This window comes from Felis catus, chromosome A3 (genome assembly GCF_018350175.1).
Source record: "Felis catus isolate Fca126 chromosome A3, F.catus_Fca126_mat1.0, whole genome shotgun sequence".
NCBI lineage: Eukaryota > Metazoa > Chordata > Mammalia > Carnivora > Felidae > Felis > Felis catus.
This window is the reverse complement of record NC_058370.1, coordinates 108,581,815-108,602,958: the sequence shown is the minus strand read 5'-3', so window position 1 is coordinate 108,602,958 and position 21,144 is coordinate 108,581,815. Positions and strand designations below refer to the sequence as shown.

The 21,144-nt window shown below is 38.1% G+C and overlaps 2 protein-coding genes across 5 annotated transcripts in view; one reads left to right on the top strand and one right to left on the bottom strand.

Moving 5' to 3' along the window:
* The window catches only part of ARHGEF33 (Rho guanine nucleotide exchange factor 33), a 120,656-nt gene that overhangs the window by 77,999 nt on the left and 21,513 nt on the right, over positions 1–21,144 (top strand). The gene's annotated exons all lie outside the window — the stretch shown is intronic.
* Positions 4,878–21,144, bottom strand: part of SOS1 (SOS Ras/Rac guanine nucleotide exchange factor 1) — a 152,201-nt gene continuing 135,934 nt past the window's right edge. For 2 of the 3 annotated variants that reach the window (XM_011281161.4, XM_011281163.4), the window contains 6 exons: positions 20,432–20,604; positions 20,101–20,217; positions 18,338–18,602; positions 12,547–12,591; positions 10,728–10,846; positions 4,878–9,852 (listed from right to left, as the gene is read on the bottom strand). In XM_011281161.4, the coding sequence (XP_011279463.1) occupies positions 9,361–9,852; positions 10,728–10,846; positions 12,547–12,591; positions 18,338–18,602; positions 20,101–20,217; positions 20,432–20,604 (1,211 nt within the window). In that variant the 3' untranslated portion in view covers positions 4,878–9,360. The remainder of the gene's footprint in view (positions 9,853–10,727; positions 10,847–12,546; positions 12,592–18,337; positions 18,603–20,100; positions 20,218–20,431; positions 20,605–21,144) is intronic. The other variant, XM_011281162.4, reaches the window with a different exon arrangement.

Below are 21,144 nucleotides of genomic sequence, written 5' to 3'. Positions count from 1 at the left end.
GTCCCACTTTATTGGAATAAATTTGAGAGTGGGGCCCAGGTATCTGCATTTTAAATGCACCCAGGTGATTCTTTGGCCCACTGAAATTGTATAGCCATTACCTCTTAGACCAATAAATTGGATGATCTAGTATGTAATCAGCACTCACATTCTAGCCATAGATGGAAGTTTAGGACAGAATAGAGAATTGATTATATTTACCTTGAGATACAGAAAGCTGGTAGAGTGACTCTTTCTGAGGTTTTCTTAAATTCATCTGTGATCTTTACTATCACATACAGTAAAATTTTGGTTAAAATATACATATATACAGGATTAGTGTTCTTTGTAATAAATTGGTAAAGTTGATTGTATATTCTAGATAATTGCATGCACTTAGAAAAATGGTAAAATGAATGTCTTCTGTTAAGTTGTGTAATAAAATTAGATACAGTTTTCAGACTAAACTTTCTCTTGAAACATCACCATTAATAATTTTCTTCCTGAGCCTAAAACAGTAACTGGGGACACTTTGGATTCTCATATCCTGAAAGTTGATTTAACTTAAAGATGTAAGTGTAGTGTTCTCAGCATCCGGGCATCTTGGCATTTATGGAATATAGGCCAGTGAGTCTCACATGGTGGGGAGGGGGTGAGGGAAAAGGAAGAGGAGATACACTTCTTCAAAAAGGGAAATGAGTAAAAAAAAAAAAAAGGTTGAGGAAATTGATGGAAACCTATATATTTTAAGGGAAAAAATAGAAATTGGTGTGTGACACTAGACCTAAGTTTTAAACATATGTATAAAAATATGGGATATGATTTGGGCAGTGCTGAAGATGTTGTTTTTGGAGGCTGTCAGACATGCAAAATAGTCAAGATTTTTCTACCCAAATAACTTGTTTTCCAAAACTTGTTTTCAAAGAGCTTATACATGATCTCGGTAAGTCATCTAAACATGTTTCTTATTTATAAAATAGATTCTCCCTCCCGCCTTCTTCCCTCATTCCCTTCAGAGGTAGTAGCATTAAAATTCTCTTAATTCTTAGCAGGAAAACGGAGTGTGTTGTGTTCCCTCCTCGTGTATGTAAAGCTGTTCATCTGAAGACAGTGGGATCTACTTTGTAAAGGACTGTTGCTCGATACTGTGTGTGTTTCTAAGTGGGTTGTTTCCATTTAGCACTAGGTCACCCTCTCCTTATTATCACATTTTCCAACTGGGGCAAACCCTTTAGCATTCAATCATGCTCTTATTTCTCCCATTTTTAAAGCAAAAAGTATCTTGACTGTTCCAGTTATGCTGCACGTCTCTGCTTACCTTGAAAGAGGAAACTGCTCCAGTTCTTGCCTCTTATCATTAAACTCACTGGGCTCACGGGGCGCCTGGGTGGCTCAGTTGGTTGAGCGTCTGACTTCGGCTAGGGTCGCGATCTCACGGTTCATGAGTTTGAGCCCCGCGTTGGACTCTGTGCTGACAGCTCAGAGCCTGGAGCCTGCTTTGGATTCTGTCCTTCCCCCTGCTCACACTGTCTCTCTCTGTCTCAAAAAAGGAATAAATGTTAAAAAAAATTTTAAACTCATTGGGCTCACACCTCCCCCCTACACCGGTCATGTCCAGATCATCGCTGACTTTCACCTTGCTAAATGAGTACTCCACTCTCCCTATCAGATAGTGTTTGACATGCTTATCACCTCTTCCTTCTGAAATAATTTACTAGGCTTCAAGGGCACAACACCCTTTTGGCTGCCATCATTCTTCATTGGCAGTTCCTTCTTTGTCTATTTGCTGGTTCTCCTTTCTTCTCCCTCTCTTGTTAGTGGGTCCCAGGGCTCTCCTTAGATATCTTCTTTTTCCAGTCTGTACTTCTTTGGTGATCTTATTCAGTGGGCTAGCTTTAAAATATCTCTATAGAAGTGATTCCCCATTTTATATCCTTGGCCCAGACTCTTTCCCAGATTTCGGACTTACATCTCCCACTGCCTCCTGGCACCCCTCAAATGTCTGACATTTTTATTGAACTTCACATGTCCTAGCCTCTGCTTCAACTCTACTTTTCCCACTTCAGTTAATGGTAACTTTGTCCTTCTAGTTGGTCAGGCTAAAAACCTTGAACTCATCCTTGGCAATTCTATTTCTTAAACTCCATGTTCAGGCTCTCAGCAAATTGGCTGTCTTCCAAATCTATCCAGACTCTGAACAACTTCCCACCACCTCCACTGCTATCACCTTGCCCAAGCTGCCTTCTACTGGGCTAGCCTCCCTACTCCCAGTCTTAACCCCTAATTATTCTCAACATGGCAGCCAGAGTGATCCCCTGCTCAAATGCTCTATGGGCTCTATTTATTTCTAAAGGAAGCCAAAGTCATTACAAGTGACCTGGACCCCATTAAACCTCTGATGGCATCTCCTATTCTGTAACCTCGCTACATGTACCAGGTATGCTCCTGCCTCTAGGCTCTTGAACTAGAGGCATACTCCTTTCTCAGACACTTGCACATCTTCCTTCACCTCCTTCTTTACTTATATGCCACCTTCTCCATGAGCTGACTCTGACCATCCCATTTATATATCACCAACCTGTCCCCTACATTCCCAGGAACCTTCTTTTTTTGTTGTTCATAGCAGCTACAACATTCTAATGTAGAATATGCTATTTCTTATTATTGTCTACATCTCCTCACTAGATAACCAATCTCATGATGATAGAGATTTTTGTTTGTTTTGTTCATTGCTGTATTCCTAACATCAGAAGTGGACTTGGAACAGTAAATATTTTTGAATAGTCAGATAGGCCCTATCAAATGTTTATAATACAGTCACTCAAAACCAATTGAAGTGATAGTAAACATCAAAGGAATCTGGATACCAAAGAATCAAGTTAGGGGGACTTCAGGATGAAGTCTCAGCTTCTTAAAAGATACCTAAAAGCAGGCCGACTTTGAAAACATATCCCTTATAGCTTTAGTTACCTTTATTAAGCACCTATTCTGTGAAAGGCATTGGGTTTTACACATATCACCTTTAAACCTCACATAGTCCCCAGTAGATCTATTAACCTCATGTGTTGATGAGGAACAGAGACTAGGATTATTTAAGTAACTTCTCCAAAGTTACACATCTAGTAAGTAATGGAACCAGAATGTGAACACAGACATCTGTGATTCCAAAGCAACTGCTTATTGTACTTTACCACAGTGATTCTTCCTTTTCTTGAGGAGTCATGAAGGTAGAGAAACTAGCTTCTAAAAAAGGACTGCATTTTTTTTTTGCCTCTAATGAGAATCAGCAGTCTTAAAATGTTAGAATGTGCATAAGATTTTTTTAAATGTTTATTTTTGACAGAGAACATGCACAAGCAGGGGAGGGGCAGGGAGAGGGAGACAGAGGATCTGAAGAGGGTTCTGCTCTGATAGCAGAGAGCCCAGAGTGGGGCTTGAACTCATGAACTGTGAGATCATGACTTGAGCCAAAGGTGGATGCTCAACCGACTGAGCCACCCAGGAGCCCTGGATAAGATTTTTTGGAATTCTACTCTGTCAAAGCTCTCCTTGCCTCTGGAAGCCATGTACATCTTTAGCCCAGTTGTGGGCTATACCCTAGAGACTTAAGTGCCCCGAATCTGTGATGAACTAACATGATTAAAATGAGTAAAAAGCAAACCACCTGGTTAAAATTCAAGTGACATTTCAAGAGCAAACTCAGAATCAGGTTGACTAATATCAGTGTTAATGTTATTTTCTAATATCAACATTAATGTTATTTTCCTTTAGCTCTTAAACTGATTACCTAGAATATACTCAATAAGACCTGCTTGGATTTCAGTGGCCTATAAATGGAATTTGTACAAATTAATGATTGTGTGTCTTTAAATTTGGAGGGGAACCGCAAATACATTTTAGCTGTTCCTAAAAACAGTCCTCCAAATGCCAGGAGTCAAAGTTGAGCCAATTGTCTCAGTCACTAACTGCCACGTGATATTGGCTTAGTCATCTCACTGCTCCTGGCCTCCTCTGCCTTAAGTTTTAAGTAAGGGTATGAGATCTCTAAGTTTTCATCATATTCTAAGTTTGTTTTTCAGAGAGAGAGAGAGAGAGAGCGAGCGAGTAGCGGGTGGGGGAGAGAGAGAGAATGCCGAGCAAGCTCTGCACTCAGTGCAGAGCCCAATGTGGCGCTCCAACTGATGAACCCTGAGATCATGACCTGAGCTGAAGTTGGACACTTAACCCACTAAGCCACCCAGGTGCCCCCAATTTTTTTAAGGTTTATTTTTGAGACAGAGAAAGGGAGAGAGAGAATCCCAAGCAGGTTCCACACTCCACGCAGAGCCCGATGTGGGGGTCAGTCCCATGGCTGTGAGATCATGACCTGAGCCAAAATCAAGTCAGACATTTAACTGAGCCACCCAGGCACCCCAGTTTTTCATCAATTTTGCATTCTGTAGTTCACCATGAATGACCTCACACTTACAAAAATTCTTGACAGTGTATAATTCTTTACAATGTATAACCATAAACTGTATCTTTTTATGCCAAGCCTAGAAAGAGTTGCTGAACGTCAGGCTGCCACTTTCCAACAGGTCTCAGTGAAACTTGCCTGTGAAGGAATTGTGAGATCTTAAAACTTTGATGGAATACAAATACCTCCCTCAGCCCTTTGAAAGGTGATACTGAAGGTCACTAATTTTCATCCCAAGGGCCTCCTGCTCACTACAGAGAGCTTGATACAGAAGGAAATACTGAACTTTTTGTAGAGAACATGATACAGGAAAAAGTGTCTCCAAAGCAAGACCATGAGATAGAACAAACTATTTGCATGTGGAAAGCACAAGCTAAAATGAGAATCACGACTGATCTTGAAGAGTGCTTTCTAAAATAAATACAAAAATAATACACTTGTGGACTAGGTAAGGCATTTTTCTTTATTATTTTTCAATTTATCTTAGTAATGCCAGAAAAATAACAGCCATTATTTTCACTTTAAATGCAAACCAAATACTGCTGCACGCAGAGTACAAAGATTACCTACGAACATGGTCAGGTACAAAGGCCATATTAGATGTATAGACTGCACTTTATTTTTACATCAAAGTAAGACTGACAGAGCAATTTTTTTGACAATTATTTTAGCAAATACCGTGCTACTAAACAAAGGCAAATACACACACACGCGCGCGCACACGCACACACACACACACACACACACACATATACATGAATACGTTTCAACTGAAGTTATACATGTCACTTTGACAAAGGCTTCTTCTCTGGTGTGTCTCACCAGATATTTGCACCCCAAGGTCCCCCTGCCCTGATCCCGCCCCCAAATGCTGACTTGATCTGAAGAAACAAATTAGAGATGTTCTTAATTAAAGGCACATTTGGCAGCTACTGAAAGTGGCATGCATCTGGCACAGGTGCGCTCTCCCTAAAGCCACACCACACGTGACTTCCATGCTATGCATCTTGTTTGAGTGGTAGTCCAATGTGATCCACCTTTAGCTAACTTGCTTTGTAATTCTGCAGCAATTGGCTACTTAATGCACTATTTTCATTAAAGGCAAAAGGGAAATTTGCTCACAGTCGACAGAAAATGCACTTTACGGTGTCAAAAATGGAAAATAAGGCATGAAATTTACAAAACAAGTATTAGGTGCTTTTGTTTAATCATATAGACTTCATGCTTCTTAACCAGAGCTCAAAATATTTCATTGGCTCATGTGTAAGGGATTTTGATTTTAAGTTAGTAATGGGATGCTTCAAAGGAGAAATATTGAATAAACAAACTAAGTCATCACTTTCCCTTATAAATAATTCTGCATAATTCTTTCAGCCAAACCAATTTTAACCATGTGGTATGTATTTTATTGATAAAGATTAATGTGCAACAGGACCTACACTTGTGCAACAGTCATACAATATAGGTTAAAAGAACAAGTGAACCTACCCACAGCAGTAGAATACCAAGAAACAAATGGTTAGTTTCTTTCTAAATTTGGAGGAAATAAAAGGTTTTCTTTGATATGTACAACACTAACAAATTGGGAACCTCTCCCTCCATTTCCATGATTTGTTTTGCTGAGCCACTTAAAACTGAATTTAAGCCGTCTTTAAAGACAGAGGATGAAATACATGACTAAAGTAAGCCAAGCTTGAGAATTAAGATCATGATCACAGATACCAAGTTTCGGTTTATGTAACTTTCAACTTAATAGAAAACTCATTAAGGAAGAATTTAGAACCATAACATAGCCTCCAACTGAAATGGTACTTGTTCACTAGACTGTTGTGTTGATTGTAGTATCACTAAGTGTGGCAGGTGCTTTCCTAAATTCAGACCCATTAAAACATTTCTTGAGCTGTTAGAGAGTAGTAACCTACTAAATATCTCCTTTGATACCCAACAACCTTTAATTAAGAAAACTTTTAATGCTTGTTTATTTCCTGATAATTTGTATTCTTGAAATGCATTAGAAAGGCTGGGAACAGTAAATAATCTTTCAGTAAACTTAGAAACATATACTTATCTGTTCCTGTTTTAAAAAGTGCTCAGACGTGAAAAGCCTCCCTTTGTATTGTTCTCGGTTGATAGCCCACTTAAGTTAAATTCAACCTTGAAATATTTTTATTTTGCGATCCAAAGATGACACATGTAAGAACATTTCCATTTCTAAAAGAAATGTTCCATGTTTTGGGATGTGGTTTAGGAATAGTCATGCTGCATTGACTGTCTTGTAATGTCCTGGATTCAAAAACAGAATGTTGTGGTGATGCATTTGTCTTCTCAGCCACTTCTTGTCCCTGAATAAGTATATTTTAGTTACTACAGAGAATAAATTTGTCAGCTAATTCATGTTTCATGTATGAAGAAGGCAAGGATACAGTCTTCTCCACCTCCGTTTAAGGGCACCCAATTGGAATTTTTCTAAGCAGTCACCACTGCGGAAAATATTTTTACCCAAATGTCAGCTTCAGAATACAAATATCCTCTATCCACAGTGCTGATGCACAGTGAAGTGGTCTCCTAGAACCACTGGGGTAGAAGAATGGTTCCCTTTGGGAGAAGTATGACTAGAACTCCAAATCTAAGCTTTTGCTCTTTAGACGATCAGGCGGGTTGAAAAGCCTCCTTTAATGAAGGCTAACACACTGGCCAGGGAGATATTGAATGGGCTCCAATGTGACTTCTCAGGTTCTCATATGGAGTGGGGTGGGGTAATTAAAAAGAGAAGTGATCAGTAAGACAGACAAAGGGAAACCCTAGGGAAAATGAGGCTGTTCTAATAAAAAATCATGGGGGACTCTGGAATGTGTATTATGATTAATTGTAGCAGCACTAGTAAGCAGGCTTAGATAAACACTTGTTGAATGAATGGTCTTATGGATGTGTTGCACACAAGAGTGGATTCGAAATTAATTTTTTGGGAGACTTTTAAAAGGAGACATTTTACAGAGAGAAAAATGGCTACCATAATAGGAATGGTACAGATATTAAACAAAGATTCAACTCTAACAAATAAATAAGAAAGGATGTGATAGGATGGATTGCTTAATGATGATGCAATCAACATTCTGGTCTTAAAGGACAATATACTGTACTACTGTGATGTACATTTAATGCTCTAATAAATATCACAGGAAATTATTAAAGTACTAGGTTTGCACCATGATGCAGCACTTCTAAAAATGTCTCTAATGGCATGGTTAACAGAATTGCTGAAATGTTGCTTCATTATTCTGAGGACACATGCAGATACTGACGAATGGATGACTAATGATGGAATGCTGCACATTTCATAGACATTAGAGTGGAGATTAATAAAACTTTTTCTCTTCAACAAGTTGCATGCATTTCAGTCACAGTATTTGTTAGACTCAGAAGATCAGTACATAGGCTTAATGAATAATCCATATTATGATATTAATGATGTAGGTAGATGTTCTATTATGAATAGTTTTGATAGAGCAAAGACCTCAAGCAAGGTAGAATGTTTAATATAAACTAACAAACTGTATACATGTTGCTTAGCAAATTAAAAAACTTACAAAGTTCTGCTTAAAAGATACCCATCCTATTCTAACCAAATTTTTTTCCTACATGCCAAACTGCAACTTCTTATCATTCTTTAAGATGAATACATACAATCCAGAACTAGAAACCAAGGCGTACCACAATACGTGCTTTTATGCTTAGTGTTTGCGTGTGTGTGTGTGTGTGTGTGTGTGTTTCAACTGAAAGAAATAAGAATCAACCATTTTCTCCATATAATAATTTAATATATGCCAGCCAAACAAAGTATTTGTATCTTTATTCAATTAAATTAAAACAGACCTGCCAGGTTTATTATATAACATTCACTATATACACATGATTTCGGCAATGCAAGGTAATTCTAGATCTGCGGATTACTCAACTATCCGTAAAACATGAGCGGTGTCAGGGACGCCCAGCAATGCTCCTTTCCACACTGGGTGACTGCATTTCCAGAGAATGGTTAGAGGGACGGCTATGAGCCATGACATGGGTTACCAGTAAACTTTTGTGGGGGGTGGGGGACGATAACAATCTAGCACAGATTAACAGTCTCCTAAATGTAAATCGTATACTTGACAGTTACATTTTTTTAAAAAAGTTCTTCTGTCATGTTAATGACACAAAACTTCTTGTTTGAAGGCATCACCACCATATTTTGTTTGTAGGGAGGGTGGGTGGGGGAATGCTCTTAAAATTAATATAATTATTCCTAAAAAAAAAAAAAAAAGAAAGAAAAAGAAAAAAAAGTACCTCTTTGGTGAAGCCTCGGTACCCATTCACTTCACTGTAATAACCTGTAAACGGGACTGTGGCACAGCACGGGGCCTGGACTCCCACAAGGTCAGGCACCACAGCCACTCCCCACAGTCCTTTAAATGATTTCTAGGAAAATATTCTAAAGTAGGATGAGTAAAAGCAAAGGAAAACAAAGGAGATATGAAGATCCCTGTTTAAGATTTCTTTTTAAAAAGTGCATATTTTGAATTACAAAAACTGTCATCATGTGGGCCTGCTGGACACTAGACTATGTTTTCCATCCCTTTAACGATAAAGATCACTTCACAAAAAGAGGACTCCTGCCTATTGGCTGGAAAAAGTCCCTTTACTTGATTTTCAGGTGCAATCAGTTGTCCAATTCCTCTACATCAGTCTTTCCGTATCTAAACGAATACCATTTTCATTTTATAATTATGTCTAGGTTAAAATTCATTGTCTTATACTGCATCTTGAAGTAGAGTCGTTAGTGTTTGGAGTTGTCACTGTAACTCCTCAGTGCTGGCACATTCCGTGCATCCATTGCCAGCAATGGATTTGGGGCTAGGAAAATGTCCATCCTGGAACAGAGACACTCAGGAAGAATGGGCGTTCTCCAACAGGGGTGGTCCATCTCTGTGCATGGAGGGGTGTGTGTGCTCCCTTTTGTAAGTTTTTGGAGGGAGTTTAGGGATATGCTGAGAAGTGCTTTGTCGTGGAGGAACCGGCGGCCCAGTGATGGAAGGAAGGTCCACTTCTTGTGTCAGTGGTGGTGATGGCAGATGCCTTCTCGTGCCATGAGGAGAAGGTGTTTGAGGAGGAGGTGGCGTAAATGGGGAAGGGCTGTTTGGGAAGAAGGCATTGCCATGATCGCTTTTTTTGCCCAAAGGGGGAGGCTGGAGATGTAGTGGTGAGCTGGAGAAAACATCAGGTGTCCTCACAGGTTCTCGCGGTGGTAATAAGGGAGGGCTCTCGGGAGGGTCTGATATAGAGGTCCGGTCTGCTATTGAATACCGCGGTGAATAGGCTTTTGATGTGGGCTGTCTAGGAGGAATTGCTGGGGGGCTGTCCAAATGCTTAGACATAATCTAACACAAATGAAAAAGGAATAAAACACACATTTATTATTAATTTATGCAGTACTGTGACTATATTAAGAATTGGGGTTTTCAAACACTGTTGGAAGAGAGCGAGGCACGGATCAGGGGGTTTTGCCATATTTTTTAAAGGGAGGGAGTTATGCCAATTCATTAAAAACAATTTTTTTCCAAGTTTCAATTTTTCTCAAAATTTTGTTTGCTACTGTGCACCTATTGATCTAAGACAATTTATGACTTAACGTAAGTCAATCTTACAATTTTAAACCTACTATGTTCACATTTTATGACACTTTGCAGAGTGTCCTGACTTGTCCAGGTGCCCTGCTCTCCAGATCCTCTGAGACCACCGAATCAAGTCAACAGTTGCCAAAGAAAGAAATTTAAGCAAGTGGAAAAAAATAGCTATTGTAAGTCTTTAAGGTCTCTTCCAACCCAGAACTGTTATGAAAATCCCATTTAAAAGCATATCAGATTTATTATCAAGGGTGCAGACGGGTCATGTTTAAGTTTCACTTAAAACGTGCTTTCATATATAAAGCTTCACACCTCTTTGCTTTTCTTTCTCTGTGTGGTCTGCGTGAGACTACATTCTACTCTTTTGGGATTAAACTTGTTTTCTCCTGGACAGTACCCATGATTTAGACTCACAGGGTTTTGAAAACATACCAAAAAACTACTTTCAGAAGATAGGAAATAAACATTACCGCAGGGTAAATCCGTATTTAGTCCTCGTCTAAACTCAGTTAAGCCCAGATACCCTGAAGTGTTGACCTAATCTGGTAGGAACTAAACTAGACACAGGCACGTGATTCTAATGTTACTGTAATGACTCTGGGCTCCAGATGACAGGACTCTCTACGTACCTTAGATGGCGAAGATTCCGCGGGGGCAGATTCTGGCCGTCTTCGTGGAGGAACAGGAGGGGGGACAGGCACTTCGTCAGTGCCCTTGGTTAAACTTATAGATGATACTGAAGCAGATCCTGTAGGATGTGAAATTTTTTTTAACAGTTCACAGGAATTTTATCTCATCTATTAATCCTGAAAAGGCTTAGCTGGAAACTGCTTATATTTATTAAAAGAAATGTACAGAATTATCAAAAGCAGTTCAATAAACCAATACATGGTAGTATTTCCTTTATCAAAGCAAACTGCTATAAAAGCATGCAGAAATTTCTTAGCAGAATTTTCAGGGGGAAAAAAAGCTGCCTAAGATATTCTGTTATTTTGCTTTTTGAACAAAATAACATTCCCACTGTTAATTATTGGAAGTTTTTATTTGGGTATGATTCTCAGATTTCTGGGAGAAACCTTTGGAATGGTAATTTTGTTAAGCCTTTGTGATGGGCTCATTTTCTTTCCCTGACTGTATTAGTATAGAATCTCCCTGCCGTTAGGTGGTAGTCAGTCCTTGGGATTAGTTTCTGATCTGAACTGCTCTCCCCAGCGACTGTCTCAAAGGATGCCAGGAAGAATCTTGTGTCTGGGGGGAGGGGTCTCTCCTCACTTTGCTTACATATAGGCTGGCTCTCCTTGGCAGAAAATCGGGTTCATCATACTCTAATCCAAACATTTTAATTGTGATGGAGCTATTTAAGATGAGTGAGGCAGCCCTGATAAAAACAGAAATTACACTAAATCTAGTGAACCGGATTTAAAAAGTTGATAAACTGGCACAAGACAGGTGAGTAAAGCTTCTAATCAGAACTCATCCTATAGACATTTATGATGACAAGGGCATAATCTAGGCATAAAATAATTACATTATGAAAGACAACATTCATGTAAGTTGTTAGTTTATGCACAGTATAAAAAAGATATGAAAAAATACATAAATGATCATCCAGAATTATACTTGGCAGGTTCTCATTTTCCTTTAAGCTTTTGTCAACTAAATGTTATAACAATATAGAACTTGAAGAGTACTTTGTGTACTGATGTTATTCAAATGAGAAACATTTTAATCACCTACCTTTTTTTCTTAAGAGACTATGTAATAAGTTAATTAGTTTATAACTAATGTCTTCCATTGGATACGTTTTGAAACCATTTGTATGAAGGACAGCAAAAACCATTAACCTATTAGCTTAAAATTTATGGAGTAATTTGGTGAATTGTTAGTTGACTTTGAAAATAAAAGCAAATATCTGTAATGGCACTTTATTTCGCTTAACAGTGATGAATATTTAGGCCGTATGATTTAAGTAGTTACAACTATAAGATAGTTCTTCTAAAGCCAAATTACGGTCATTTGCCTGCAGTCTGTGCCAAGGTCGTCAGGCTAAGTGTATCTTGTGACTCAGACGCTGCCCGTAGCCGCCAGCATTCCCATATGCGCATGCATGCTCTTGCTTTTTTTTTTTTTTTTTTTTTAAGTTGAGCATTAAAATACTACTAAGAACTCTACAGTTGGGAAAGAGAAATGGTTAAATGTGGAAGTCACCCATATAATAATGTTTTTTTAAAAGAGAAAAGGGTTTTACGAAAAGCATGAAGAGTATATACGTTTAAGCAAATCATCTATGATCAAAAGGTAGCACAAGGGAAGGCCTCACTTCTAAGATGTTGCAAGCGGGGTACCAGTGCTGCCAGGCCCAAGAAGAGTTTTAGCAGGGAGGGGGGCACTTGGTTTAATTTTTGAAGCCAAAGCAAGAATTAGGAGTCTTAAACTAAATATACTAACTTGGGCCATGGGGCAGTGAAACTTGGACAAAGACGGTATCGCTGCCTGTGAAAGGAAACAAGAGAAGCAGATTTTTTTCTTTCGTTGATAAATTCAACTCATCTGCAAAAATTCATCCACGATAGAAATGTTATTTTTGTCATTCAAGTAAAGAAGGGTACAACAGTCTTTTTCGTAAAAGCTCATTACGTCTCAGTTTTGAGAAAAATAAAGAATTGAGTTAATATCATACTGGGAATGTTGAAGATTCCTTTCAGATTCACTACCTGATGCCATAATAATTCAACAAAAAGCATTCATGAGGAAACTAAAGTTTTCTCTATTAGTGGAAGACTTTTAAAATATGTATAAACTCAATTCAAGCAAAGAATTCAGCTGGACATATAAAAATATGTCACTTACTAGAGATTATTTTGAAAACTCAACTGTGTGAAAGAAGTAGTAAACAATGAATTTATGTTAGTAAATTGAAAAATAAAAGGGAATTTCTTACTAATATTATTATATACTTACGAAATTATTCTTAGAGCATGACAAAATAACTACAGCTTTGGATATTACAAAACAAGCTTGAAAGTGATATAGCCTTTTTCCTTCTATATTCTTGAACACTTCTTTAAAAAAAATCAATTAATATTTGGCACTTAGACACATTTTGTACAGGAAACTCACTGACAATTTTACAATGCTTCATTTCAACAGATTATTAATTCATCTAAGAAAAAACCTGAAAACCATAAAAGTCAAAGCCCCAAGAGCAATAAAGGCGAAAAACAGACAAAAGGTTAAGTTATCTGTAGTGGTTCTAAATCAACATAGTTGTCTCTGTTACACTGCCTCATATTACCAACATACGGAAGAGATAATATCCACGAGACTAAAATAATTCCTGTAACACTAGACTCGGCTGATTTTTTAAAACTCAGGTTTGTCTCTCCCCCTGTCTCTCTTTCCACAATAGACAAGCACTCAATTTGGACCACTGTTTCTTTTAGCTTCTTTGGTGAGAACAAGAATAATTTTATGTTCCAGGTTCAGTTGGCAAGATTATTAATGTGATTGCTACTTCTATAGCTATGGGTTTGTTTTCCATATACCCCAGTTTCTAACAATCTATTCCATTAATCTCCTTTCCTTATGTACTGATACTTATTTGGAGGCCACAGTTACCAAAGGTAGCAATCCAGCTAATTCTAATAAGTTATCTCTCAGAAGATTAATTTTTATACTTTGATATTAAATGAAGCAGTTGCTCTGTCAATGATTCACTCCACTGCTTATTAGGCATAACAGGGGTTAAGGGAGTATTTACCTTTAGTGTTTACCTACTTATGTTTTTTCTACTTTTCTTGGAAAGGAAATAAATATGCCTCCTGGAGATAAGCCTCAAGAATATGGTAGTACACTTAGTATAATACGGGAATAAAATAAAAACACAAAGCTTATGATAGTTATAAACTGCAGACTTGTAAAAAGAATTATTATACCTATACATAAACACTTGTGCATACACAGACTTGGTTTTGGTCATATTTATATACATGTATGTCGCAGGCTTAGATTTGTATGTTTGATAAATCAAGGGCATTTTTCTGATTTGTCATTTTAAATGGATTTCTTGGTCTCACTGCCTGGAAAATGCCAAAAAAAAAAAACAAAAAAAACAAAAAAAAAACACCCTCTTTGAATTATACATGCTCTAATCAAGAAATATATACTAGAAATCCTTGTCAGTGAACAAATTTACTTATAATGAGTTAGGAGTGAAAACCCACTTAATTAAAAAAGTATTAATTTGTTAAGTACAAATCCCAAATGACAGCTCAGTGGTTCTCAGTCTCAAGCTTTTGGAGTGCCTGGGTGGCTTAGTCGGATAAGTGTCCGACTTCGGCTCAGGTCATGATCTCACGGTTTGTGGGTTCAAGCCCTGCACTCGACTCTGTGCTGACAGCTCAGGGCCTGGAGCCTACTTTAGATTCTGTGTCTCCTCTCTCTGTCCCTCTTCCAGTCACACTCTTTCTCTCTCTCAAAAATAAACATTAAAAAAATAAAAAAATAAAAAAAAGAACCCCCTGGAAAGCTTTTAAAAATTACTGATTCCTAGTGCTAATACCAGTCTAATTCAAACAGGGGCTGGGCATATAGGTATTTTTTTTTAAGCTCCCCATGGGATCATACTGCACAGTCAGGATTGAAACCACTGTTCAAGATGCTTTCAATTTATAATGAGTCTTTCTTAAAATAGAAATAAGCATTTCCCTATAGACAAAAATTGTATCAATCATGAATAACTTCTTAAACTCACAAAAGCCTGTTATGCAAATTCATTTGAGATCAGAAACTAAGCACCTACAAGAATCTTCTATGAAGAAAAGCCTTGCATTCCACCTTCAAGCTTGGACTACCATCTTTTCTTGTCAAAGCTTCTGCTGCAGAGGGACACAGCTAAGTTCATCTGCAGCACACAGACCAGGTGGGGCCTCTGGCTCCCTTTTCTGACCAGGCCGTTTTTACACAGGGAGGTCCCTAGAGCATCTCATCCTCTCCACCTTGTTAGAGCAGCAGAGACAAAGCAAGAGAGCTGGGTGGTCTCTCCCCTGGTCAGGGCCACTGTCATCATCACCTCAAAGGTAGAGCTGGCCAGGGCAGGGTGTGGGGCAGGGCTCTGAATGTGAGGGTGTATGTGGGTGCAACTAAGAGGATGGCCAGGTTCCTCACCACAAAGCTTGATGTGACCATTCTTGCCCATTCTGTGGTCATCGTTTGTGTAAACTCCTACAGCATTATGTCTTCACCACTCATTTAGCACTCTGCTTTGCTAAGCCCTTACGTATCTTCTCTAGTTAAGCTTGCAATCTTACTGAGAGTGAAAAATAAACACAGTACGAAGAGAGAATTGCAGCATTTAACAATGGTTAAAGCACTAAACTGTGATTTTCTTTGAACCATGATTATTTTTCCTCTCTCAGTAAGATTTATAAACTTTACCAGAGAAAATGTGATGTAGGAGTACTGGGCAAGGAGTGAGGTATGCAACAGATACTGGCTGAAAAATTAAGTATGGTTTTTGTTTGTTTGTTTTTAAATGTTTATTTTTGAAAGAGAGAGAGGGAGACAGAGCATGAGTGGGGGAGAGGCAGAGAGACAGACACACATACACACACACACACACACACACACACACACACACACACACACACAGAATCTGAAGCAGGCTCCAGGCTCTGAGCTGTCAGCACAGAGCCTGACGTGGAGCTTGAACCACAAACCGTGAGATCATGCATGACCTGAGCCGAAGTCGGACGCTCAACCGACTGAGCCACCCAGGTGCCCCAAGTACGGTTTTAAAGTAAATCATTCTGAAAGACAAAACTATATGAAGCAAAACAGTACTATTATAACTGATCAAAAATTCTGGTCAAACTGCCTTTTGAAAAACTTAGGCAACGGAACTTTCTGCTGTTCTGTTGAGTGGCAGGTGTTCAGATGACATAAGAATGTAGGCACGGCAGCTCTTTCCTGCCAGGCCCTGAGGAAGGGGGAGTTCACGCTGTGGTGGCAACACAGTGGGCAAGGTGGTGGCCCCCATGGTACCAGCAGATCTGTTAAGCAGAAGTGAGGTCAACAGCAGATGAGGATCTTTACTACACGCAGGCCACGTAAGTTTTAAGTAAGCGACTAACTGAACATACAGATGGTTTTAGACTTGGCTAGGTTTTTTCATTTCAAAGTCAGTTATTTTCAGTTTCTACCAAGAGCAAAAGGAATAGTAGCAGGTGTTTTCTTTATCACAAAGAAAGTGAAATTGAGAAAACCCCCAAAGCTAAGACTATGAAGCCCAACTCCTGGAACAGTGGTTTCTCCACTTGTCCAGTATTTAATCCTGTTCCACCGCCACATACAGCAGAGCACAGCTCCAGACCGCTGCATTCCAAGACGACCCCTTCTTCCCCTTTTGACTAGTTATCGTAAAGATTCAGCACTAGTAGGGAACTAGTAGGGAACTAGCAGGTAACTTATCTCCCGTTTCCCCACCTCTTCCATTTGTAGCTACTTTTTAAACTAAGAGAAGTAGAATTTGCAGTTGATAGCTTTCACAGGACTTCAATAATTTACTTATTTGGGAATCCTTATAATACAGACTAGCTCTCTGCTTCAAGAAAAAAAAAAACCCTGCAAACAGTTAAGTGGGCAGAAGAAATAATGATTTTAGGTGGGGTATACTGCAAAAAATGCTGGTTTCATTACTTAGCTTTAGAGGATTGGGGAGAATAGGTGGGATTTTCTTAACCTGGTATTTATTTGAACTTATCAGAAATATATGTATATAACGTGACTCCATAACCCCCAGGAGCAAAATAAAGCCAAGATGTAGTAATTCTCCAAACAAACACACTTTAGGGTGGTCAACAGACAAGACAAACTTCTGGGTAACTACAAATGTATGTATAACACAGGAACAAATAAATAGGATTCTGGACCAAATCTCAAAATAATATACCTTCAAAGAATAATTTTAAGTCGATTTTTGTTAAAAAGTTAGATCCTCTGATTCCTAACTCCTAGGTCACCCGCCTCTCGACCTCCTCCCCACAATAATGACACGCTGTCCCTCAGGACTGGATTCTGTGCTGCCAGATACTGGGGTTGAACTTGGTCTGTACATTGAGCTGACAGCCAATGGGAAAAGCATGTGCAAGTGGCTGTGAGAGGGTTAAAGGTGATGGGATTCAAGTTTGGATTTAATACTGAACAAATGGAAAAAGGCTGTGTGTTCTTAGAGCTTTAAAACTGCACGTGGAATTGGTTAGAAAGTCAGTGGAAGCAAGGTGACCCATGTATAAAACGTAGTCCCTTCAAAGGGCTAGAGCTGAGCATTACAGTTTGGTAGCCACCAGCCATGTGTGGATTAAACATGTGAATGTGGCTGGTCTGAATTGAGGTGTGCTGTAAGTGTAAAATGCATATGGGATTTTGATGGTTTAGAACAAAAAAGAATGTAAAATACTCAATAACTTTCCATACTGAGTTCATGCTGAAATGACATTCTGCATACACTGAGTTAAATAAAATATATTAATCAAATTAATTTCACCTAATTCTTTTTGCTTTTTAAAATGGGGCTGTAGAACATTTGAAGTACATACGTGGCTCATATTACATTTCTATTAGACGACACTGGTCTAGAAATAAGAAAGGGGTGAGCAACAGTGTGCAGTCTGGGAGATCTGTCTGGCTGGGCTGGAAAGCACAGGCAGTGGATTAGCGGGCACCACATACTGTCCGCCAGACGGTGCAGACTAAGGAAGAGTTTGAACTTGATTCTTGCTGCAAAATCTGAAACTACAGAGTTTGGTGGAACCGGAATGATGTACTGAGTAGTATGCGGAGATAATAATTTTGGAGGCAGCATTTAAAGCGTCAGACTGACAATCCTTGCAGATTTCAGGAGTTATCTTTGTTTTCTCTGGATATGAGGGATGCCATTTTAAATTCACCAACTGAAAGCAAATACTCGAATACCAATTTTCAAGCTTAAATTACTAATTTTCATCACCAGTCCTTTCAGTAAAGTACAATAAATTTAAAGAGAGCAATTCCAACAGGTTTTTTAAAAAAATTATAAGTTGCTGGAGTTCAGAATTTGCTTTATATTTTTGTAATAATATCTTTTGGAATGGTATTTGTGTATAAATTTACAAAAAATAAAAAAGTTATACAGATTCTTTATTACTGCTAGCACACAGAATACTAACAACTACTTTTAAGCACTTAAAATTTTAGCACCTACTTGAGTGAAAAGGGCTCGAATGATCAGAGTCAAATACGCTGCAAACATCTGTGGTACTAGAAGCACCCGAAGCAGGAGGAGGTGTTAACGGTGTTCTTGGAGAGTTTGGTGCAGATGCTGTACTTTCTGTCTCACTTTCGGGGATCCTACTGTAACTAATTTTCCTTGGCTCCTGCTGCAGAGGTGTGGGATGTCTCATGGTACCTGGTCTTGGGTTTGATGGACGAACACCAGGAGATTTTAGGGGATAGCTGTATTTTTTTGGCTGTAAACATAACAAAAGAAACACAATATTTAAAACACCATAACAGAAAGGAAGGTTTTTCTATATATGCCTGGTAAAACTCAACTAATATCTAGGAAAACCATAAACCATTAGTAAAGAAGTTGTATAATGATTAAAACTAAAGTGTCCAAGTTAAAATATTAACGTCCCATTTCCATAAAGCCTTGGCTATCTAAAATATTAGGCAATGGATTTCTTTAAATAGCTGAGTCTTAGTCCTAAAAATGCCAGAGTATTTGTTATCTTAGTATTTTTGAATGGAAGTCTTTCTAAGATATATTGTAGATTTCTCTAGCTTTTTAAATAGACCCTGTTGAACGAATTTAACCTTGCTGGAGAAGCCAGGATCATTATTATGAATTATGATACCTTACTATGCTGTAATACTGTGATGCTGGAATCATTTGAGCTATTTACAAATGCATTAAATTGCTGGAGTTTTCATCCGTGTGTGTATATGTTTAGGTTTCTGAAATTTTCTTACAGAGTACTATTAGCGAGCCTCTTTGGAGCAAGACTCTATAGCTATTTCCAATTTTCTGTTTTTAGTCCATCTTTTGAGAAACTGGTTTAGGCCTTGAGAAATTTTCTTGTGAGGTCATTGCATAAGCTTTAGTTCACAGATACTCTGAAATTTATCTTGGTTACGTAGGAAGCCATTTATATTTACTTATTGATTTTTTTACTTTCTTATGAACAAGAGAGATTATGTTCAGATCAGTGAGGTGATGATACTAAACATAAAGTTGGCCAGGCATTGGCAAGTAAAGAAGACAATGGAAACTTTATTTCCCCCACAAAAGTATCTTTAACCAAACTTGTTATTATTATGGCTAATGATTCATAGTTAAAAGTTTTCATAAGTCATTACTTTAGAAAAGTCATAAATACATGTTTATTATAAAAGGATTGGTATAAATTAATCAAATTTCTGCCCTTAAAGTAAATCTTGGATAAAATTTTTGTTTAAAAAAAAAAAATGATTGGGGTGCCTGGGTGGCTCAGTCGGTTAAGTGGCCAACTTTGGCTCAGGTCACGATCTCATGGGTCACGGGTTCAAGCCCCACATTGGGCTCTGTGCTGACATCTCAGAGTCTGGAGCCTGCTTCTGTGTCTCCCTGTCTCTCTGCCCCTCTCGCACTTGTGCTCCCTCCCTCCCCCTCTCTCAAAAATAAATAAACATTAAAAATATTTTTTAAACAAAAAACAAAACTTATTTATTCGCCCAATTTCTTCGTCTACCAGGATTTATTCAGATTAATGTTACTGCACTTATATGCAGCCAAATGGAATATTCCTAAGCATATTTATTAAGCATTTATTCGTTACTTTTATCCATCACCTGTGCACTTCATCCCCGAATGCCCTTATGGAAAACTAATCTGTGCAACACATATGGTGTTAATGACATCACCAGATATCGATAACTGCAAAAGATATACAAATATGAAAGAAATATGAATATATGTATGCTTACAAATCTTGGGAGAGGCTTAGGGTTTCGCGGTTCTATTTCTAAGGATTTGTTGAAAAGATAATCTGTAAATTCTTTTTCCATGCTATTTCCCATTGGATTCAAATTTTCAAAGAACCTCTAAATGCAAAGAAATAAACAGTTATTAATATTAAATATTTTAAATGCAGTCTGACATTCACAAAAATAACTGCAGAAAACATTTAACAAAATGTTAACTTTGAGTTATTTTTAGTTTTATTTTCCTTTATCTCTTCTCTGAAATAAACCTGTCTTTCATCAGCCGGTTTATAAACTTAATTAGAAAGATGTATCCTCAAATAATTCAACTTACTTTGATATCTGATTCTACTCGTAAACAATAAGGCTGATTTTGGTACTGCTGGATCTCTCCTGTTATTTCTGCTACTTTCCTCCTTTTGCTAAAGTTTATAAGCTCTTTTCCATGCCTTTTTAGGACCTCAGGGTTGCCTTCTTCTGTTTTCAAGATATTAGTTAGATAAATTCCTAGAAGATACAATGAAATTATTTCAAGGATGAAAAAGGAACCAGCTAGTTTGTCAGTAACTGTAGGCATAGGTACAATCAATATGTACGTGTACAATAAGGTATGTACAATGTACCATCTCAATCACCATAACCAAAGATTTAAGGCACAGATTTCCATTCTATGAGAAACAACTAGCTAACTAAATATCAAGAGAAACATTTTTGTAAGTATCAAATTATTCTGTGACACTTAAGTTTTATAATACCAAGTTTAACGAAATTTAAGAGTTTTATCAGGAGGACTCCCCAATTTTCTGTACCTCCAAAACCACATGGTATTTGACATAAGTCACCATTCTGTTGAAGGAATTTTAAGAATAACCCATCACTTAATAACACGTATTTCTGGCCAAAGAGGAAAATGTTAAATTCAGAGGATCATACTTTCTGCTTATTCGAAGGTTGCTAAGGATTTGTAATTCGGAGGCAGTACCGCTTGGATAGGCTTGCTCATGGGAGTGTGGAAGGCTCTGCAAGCCTAGCAAACACAGCACTGCA